Raw genomic sequence first — 6,919 nt, 5'->3', positions numbered from 1 at the left:
TTATCTTACCCCTTTAAATTTATATTGCATTTATTTTATACTGTGTATATTTTACATCTCTATATAAATTACTATACTTTTATTGGGATCAAGTGTTCAAAATATTGTTCCTAATAAAGATATGTAATAAAAAAAAATGGAGGCACCAGTTTACTACTAAATAAGTGACTTGAGGACTTGAGTCATTCAGGTTTGTCTTTATTTTCTCCAGGGAGACTAACTTTGAGCTTTGTATGTGGTATAAAATGAACAACTATTTGCAGAATTAATATTTTGTTCCTCTTACATATTTTTAAAACTGTACTTTTCCACTGAGTCTATTTTTGTACATGGTGGGTATTTTGTGAAGTATTCTCTCCTGGATCATCTAACTTATTCCCAGAATTTTGATAGAGTTGATTTTTGTTATTTCTAAATTACCCATGATGGATGAGTATCAAGTACTACTTTGAATATTGTTGCTAAAGGCGAATTCATTATTTCCCTTGGGGAAAAAAAATACAGTGTGAAAGAGCACCGCTCTGTTTCATTGGCACCACTCCCCTCCTGCCTCACTGTGCCTCCCTGCAGTTCCTCAAACTGCTCTTTTTCTTGCCTCAGTGTTTTCATGTAAATCATCCTTCTCCTGGAAAGCTCTTCTCTTCACTGTCAGGCTTACTCACCCTCTTTCTAAGGTCTCATTTCAAATGCCACTTTTTTCAGCCAGGTCCCCTCTTTTTACTCCCTTCCATTTACCCTGTACTTTTTCTTCATAGCACTTACAACGGTTTGTAATTCACAAATTCACATTCTTGTTGTTCAGTCGCCAGGTCGGGTCCGACTGTTTGCGATCCCAAGGACTGCAGCACACTGGGGCCTCCCTGACCTTCACCATCTCCACACCACACGTTATGCATACAAACATGTCTATAACGTCCCTTGCTTTCTAGACTCTAATCCAACACTGTTTCTTTTATCCAGCATCTAGCACAGTGTCTGGCACAGATGCCCTTAACACTCAATTCTTTGAAAATATTGAATAAATATTTTGTAAATTAGACATAAGGGAACAGCTGAGAACAATGGCAATCCATAGGATTTCATTGTTTTGTGCTGAGCCATTCTACCTCCCTTCTCCCTATTGCTACTTAGCACATATTAAAATTCTGACTAGTCACTATAGTATTCCTACAGGTGCAAGAATTGTTATGCAGTTGGGTGACTCCATCAGGATTATGCAAACTTTTTCAACTGCCAGTCAGCTTTCCTATAGTAGCCTTGAATGTCTCTTCAAGAGTAACTGATGTATTCTTTAAAATCAGACCATGTGTTCAACTGAATTGTGATAGTCATGATACTTCTAGTATGTTGAAATAGTAGGAGGTGACTGCCATCATCCAGTCACTCACACAAAAATAATGACTTCCTCATTTCAGTCATGTGGTATTTGTACTATAGGCTTCCCCGGGTGGTTCAGTGATAAAGAATTCGCCTGCTAATGCAGGAGGATGTGGGTTTGCCCCTGGGTCAAGAAGATCCCCTGGGGAAGGAACCCATTCCAGTATTCTTGCTTGGGAAATCCATTGGACAGAGGAGCCTGGGGGGCTACAGTCCATGGAGTCACAAAAGAGTCAGACGCAACTAAACAACAACAACAATTTGTACTATACCATCATCTCTAAGTATGTCCTGCCTTGCAATGTGACTGGCAGACCAAGGTTCTCTTCTTGGTCACCACAGATGTTAAATGAAAAATATGTGAAGGAGGACCTAGGATAGTAAAGGGGTGGGTAAGGAAATTAATATTTATTGTCATATAGTACATGCCACATGTGGTACAAATAACACCCTTTCATTCCATTCTCACAACAACCCTGTGAAGTGGGTATTATCCCCTTTTTACACATGAGGAATCTTTTTTGACAATGTAGATTGTCTCTTGAATTTTCCTGTTGACATTAATTCACATTTATTTATTTTCGTCCTCCTTATTGTCAAGATTTTGGCAACTGTATAACCCAAAATGTATACTTTCACTCAATAAATATTGATTTAATGAAATAAGTTTCACAGTACATCATTGAATGATTGAAAATCAGAACCTACCATCCTTCTATCTCAGGTTACATCTTTTTCTAGCACTCCTTGAAGGCATCCTGACCTAGTGAGCACCCCTGCTGGTTTCCATATTTCCCACTTATTAAATACATACACAGTCTATTCATCATCAACCCTATTGGACTCTCTGAGCTCAGTCTCCATAGTCTCATTTGTCATTGTGCAGTCACTCAGTCATGCCCAACTCTTTGTGATCCCATGAACTGCAGCACACCAGGCTTCCCTGTCCTTCACTATCTCTCGGACTTTGCTCATTCATGGCCGTTGAGTCAGTGATACCAACCAACCATCTCATCCTCTGTCGCCCCCTTCTCCTCCTGCTCTCAACCTTTCCCAGCATCAGGGTCTTTCCAGTGAGTCGGCTCTTCACATCAAGTGGCCAAAGTACTGGGGCTTCAGCTTCAGCATCAGTCTTTCCAATAAATATTCAGGGTTGATTTCCCTATTCTAACAGGGACCAGAATGCCAGCCTGATGGATGATACATAAACAATGCTCTTAATCATGGAATCACCCCTCCAGCTTCTAGTTAGAATAGTACCAACAGGATTTACCTATCTCAGAATTAGATAAAAGGGGGCTGCATTTCTCCATATAGGGTGAGCTTATACCTTATGGAGAGCTCAGAAATCTTCCTTAATGGTTCTCCTTCATCCCTGCAAGAATGGACCAGAAGTGAAGAACTATATGACCTTCCTCTCCTTTCTCTGTGAAGGATGGACCTTGGTCTTCATCTATACTCCTGAGAAAATAGAACCTTTCATTTTCTTTTCATAAATTTCTCTATCAACTTTCTCTTCCCTCATTTGATTCCAATTTTCTGGACCTTACTATAGTCAGAGTTTGGAAACAAAGGAAACAAGCCTGTGGTAGGAGGGACCAACTTATCCGTGCCATGTTGCAACAAAGATTGCAAATTTGTAAAACCTCCCTTGAACGGACACTGTCCAACCCATCTACCCTGTGTCTTCAGAATTGGGACAGCAGAAATGAACTGCATTTCTCCGTCTCAAGGGTACATGGTGAGGGCAGTCTCACCCAGCATCATTTCAGGTTTCTAGTGAAATGTGTAGGGGAAGATTCAAGATTCATGTCCCATTTCTCCTTTTAACTCCCACTAGAAAAGTCTTTGTTCTTGGAGAAACTGCTTTCAAGAGTATACGATCTCCCCAAAGTGGGTGTTGTCCCAGGACCTTCAGAAGATGCTGTAGCAGTAGGAGACACTCTCCACGCTGACACCTGCCACAGCTGCGTACAGTTCAGGTACCACCAACTCCGGTACTTGCAACACAGCCTTGTCATTTGCACTTTGAGCAGCAGTTTCGAGACACGACTGTAGCTTTCTAAGTGAGGGGCGGCTGTCCTCACTCCAATGCCAGCAGGACTTCATGAGACCATACCTGAAAGGGGAGCAAGAGAAACTGACTTCCTTGACAAGGCAAATGTTTGAAAAACATGCTTCTTCGCTTACAAATCTTAACAAAAGAACCCTACAATTCTGTAATCTATTCATCACCCTGTCCCACACTCTTCCCAGAGAATACTATTCCTTCTCACCTTCCTAAATACTAAATCTCTTAATATCTTAACCTTTTTTATAATAAGAATGACTGATGATTTTTTTCTACTGTAACTTTTATTATGGAAAACATTGAACACACATAAGTGTAGAGAATAGTTATACTAGTCACACGAATAGTATACTAGTTAATACTAGTCAATAGTTATACTATGGGCTTCCCTAGGGGCTCAGTCAACAAAGAATCATTTTTTTTTACATGAATGCAAACTTTTTTTACATGAATGTGAATTCACATGAGTTCCTTTATTCAGCATAATACTAAAATCTTCTAATCCTATTTCATCTATTTATCACCTTATTCTTTTTCTTTTCCTTTTTAAAAAAAATTGGGATATAGTTGCTTTATGGGCTTCCCTCAGGGCACAGATGGTAAAGAATCCAATACAGGAGACCTGGATTCGATCTCTGGGTGGGGAAGATCCCCTGGAGAAGGGCATGGCTACCCACTTCAGTATTCTTGCCTGAAGAATTCCATGGTCACAAGAGCCTGTCAGGCTACAGTCCATGGGGTCAATGTCATGTTGGTTTCTGCTGTACTACAATCAGTATGACAGAACAGTTTTGTTGTTTTTTCTATTACCAAAAACTCTTTCAGAAGTTAAGTGTTTTCATCCTACATATTATGAACTTGCATCATTCCAGACCACTGCTATAACTTACCTACTAGTATGAGCTACATTACAACAGGGGAAAATAAGAAGATGTGGAATAACATGATTCATAGTAATTTCAGATACTATAATCAGATAGTTCTTTCCATTAATCCAGGTCATTTTCTCCCTTTATTATTTAGCTTCCCCAGGAAATGGCCTTAGATAATGTGTTTACCACCTTCAATCTGTCTTTGTTTCAATCCAGTTTCTAGAGAATGTGTAACACAGTCTGTTATCAAACGCTCTTTGTCAAGTCTCATTCCCGCCCAAGACCTACAGCAGCTTCCTATTGTTCATCTTATAAAGTCGGCATCCTAACCCCAGCTTCTTACCACATAGGCCTTGCTTAGCGGGAGCCCTCTCCTCCTCCTAAGACAACATCTAGCTATGCCCCAGACATGGTTAATAACACCCAGCTTTTTCTTTGCTTATGCTCTGCCCAAGGCATTAATATCCTCTCCCTGGTTATTCTTTCCTATCGGTATAAGTAGGAATTTTCAATTCCTTCCCTTATAACCTGTGTTATATGGGAAACACACTGTGTTTCCCATACTCTTTAATGTTGTACCATTAGACTTTGTATAAGATGTTATGTTACTCTACTAATACTGATACCATTTACCAAGAACATACTTATTATAAAAGGCATGGTGTGCCTAGTCGACTATTCAGTCATGTCTGACTTTGCAACCCCACAGATTGTAGCCCACCAAGCTCCTCTGTCCATGGGATTTTCTAGGCAAGAATGCTAGAGTGGGTTGCCATTGCCTCCTCCAGGGGATCTTTTCGACCCAAGGACCCAACCTGAAGTCCTGTGTCTCCTGCATTGCAGGCAGATTCTTTACCCACTGAGCCATCAGGGAAGCCCAAAAGGCATGGAAGGGAAACTTAACATGCATTATTTCATTGCAGCCTCACAATTACTTTGAGGTAGGACTATCATTTTACCTATTTCAAGTTAAGTAAACAATGTAACATATAGGACTAAGACTGAACATGTGTCTTTTTGACTATGACATGAATCTGAGCTTTTAACCAGTATACTCATTGCTTCACACTTTCTGTTGATTTTCATGTTCTTTCAGGTATTCCTCATCCAAATATTACATGGTTCAAGATCAGGTACTTTTTCAGTTAAATGTCTCTACCTATCCCCAGTATCAAGGACAGCCAAATATATATATATATATATATGGCCTTCAAGAAATATTTGTCAATAATTTCATTCTAGTATACCCAGCCAGTATCATCACTATACTATGTGTGTATAAGTATATACAGTTATTATTTTTAGCTTTTTTTAATATGCTTGATACAATTACTGTTTGTATTTGTGGGAAACTCAGGTGCTAGAAAGTTACTTTTTCAGTACTGAAGAATTTACAAAATAACAGCAATTTAAACAGAAACGTATATCAATATATTATCTCCTGCTTTCTTAAAAATAATTGAAGCCTTTCTTATAGTCTATCATAACCTGCTTTGTACTTTATTGTTTATGAAATTCTGCATGTAATTTTTACTTTTCTGCTTCTATGTTAGTTCACCAACTGTCCCTTTCTGCTGGCAATTTGATATCTTCCTTCTGCTGTCTAATTTCTTCTCACTGTCTTTCTTCTGATGGGCTTCCAACATGCTTAGAACCAGGAAAAATTTTTTTAAGTTAAATATCAAATAAGAACCAGTGAATAACTGTGGATTTTATGACAACCATATTAGAACTGAAGCTGGTAGTCTCTGAGACTGACATTTATATAGCTAAAACAGTGCTGTACCTGCATTGGATTTCATCTGTTTTAAAAGATTCCAGAGGAACTAAGATTTAACAATGTTAGCAAATCTAAATTTCTAATATAGCATTCAGTGGCTGCCTCCATATTGTGTATGTGTGTGTTTGTGTCGCACACATACACACACACAAATGTAAAGACACATATACACATATATATGAGCAGATGTATTTTCTGCATAGGTTTGGTTTAAGGTTGTACCTTAGCACATAGAGGACAGCTGAGGATCATCTGAGCCACTTTACAAACAGCATGACTGATAAAGAGCAAAAAAGATTTTAAAAGCCACTTACATGGTGTGTGTGCAACTACTGGGTCTCTCCATGACTTGCCCTCTTTGGAGATGCTGTAGGATATTGGTAGGAGGGACTTCAGGATATGGAGGTGCCCCTGTTGGTATGGAAAGAGTGAGACGAGTAAGACAACTTTAGGGTCTTCTAGAACATAAACGACTAAGTGACTTCACTTTCACTTTTTACTTTCACGCATTGGAGAAGGAAATGGCAACCCACTCCAGTGTTCTTGCCTGGAGAATCCCAGAGTCAGGGGAGCCTGGTGGGCTGCCGTCTATGGGGTCGCACAGAGTCGGACACGACTGAAGCGACTTAGCAGCAGCAGCAGCAGAATATAAACTATAACTAACACTATTTTCCATCTACCTGGGCTAATCACCTACAAAAGTAGGAAACCTAATAGGTATAATGTAGTTGATCCCTGGTGATCAGATAAGGGTATAACTTGGAGAATTTTGGAGAAAGGAGATGTTGGGGGAAGGAGACCTGATAATTTAGGAATCTG

The 6,919-nt window shown here is 39.4% G+C and overlaps 1 protein-coding gene across 4 annotated transcripts in view; it reads right to left on the bottom strand.

Annotated features, from left to right (window-relative positions):
* Positions 1–1,766: 1,766 nt before the first annotated feature.
* Positions 1,767–6,919, bottom strand: part of STYK1 (serine/threonine/tyrosine kinase 1) — a 54,308-nt gene continuing 49,155 nt past the window's right edge. For all 4 annotated transcript variants that reach the window (XM_070790087.1, XM_070790086.1, XM_070790085.1 and 1 more), the window contains 2 exons: positions 6,415–6,511; positions 1,767–3,496 (listed from right to left, as the gene is read on the bottom strand). In XM_070790087.1, coding sequence (XP_070646188.1) covers positions 3,292–3,496; positions 6,415–6,511 — 302 coding nt within the window. In that variant the 3' untranslated portion in view covers positions 1,767–3,291. The remainder of the gene's footprint in view (positions 3,497–6,414; positions 6,512–6,919) is intronic.

The sequence above is a fragment of the Bos indicus genome, chromosome 5, assembly GCF_029378745.1.
Source record: "Bos indicus isolate NIAB-ARS_2022 breed Sahiwal x Tharparkar chromosome 5, NIAB-ARS_B.indTharparkar_mat_pri_1.0, whole genome shotgun sequence".
Lineage (NCBI taxonomy): Eukaryota > Metazoa > Chordata > Mammalia > Artiodactyla > Bovidae > Bos > Bos indicus.
The sequence above is the reverse complement of the archived record's forward strand: the minus strand, read 5'-3'. Positions and strand labels throughout refer to the sequence as shown.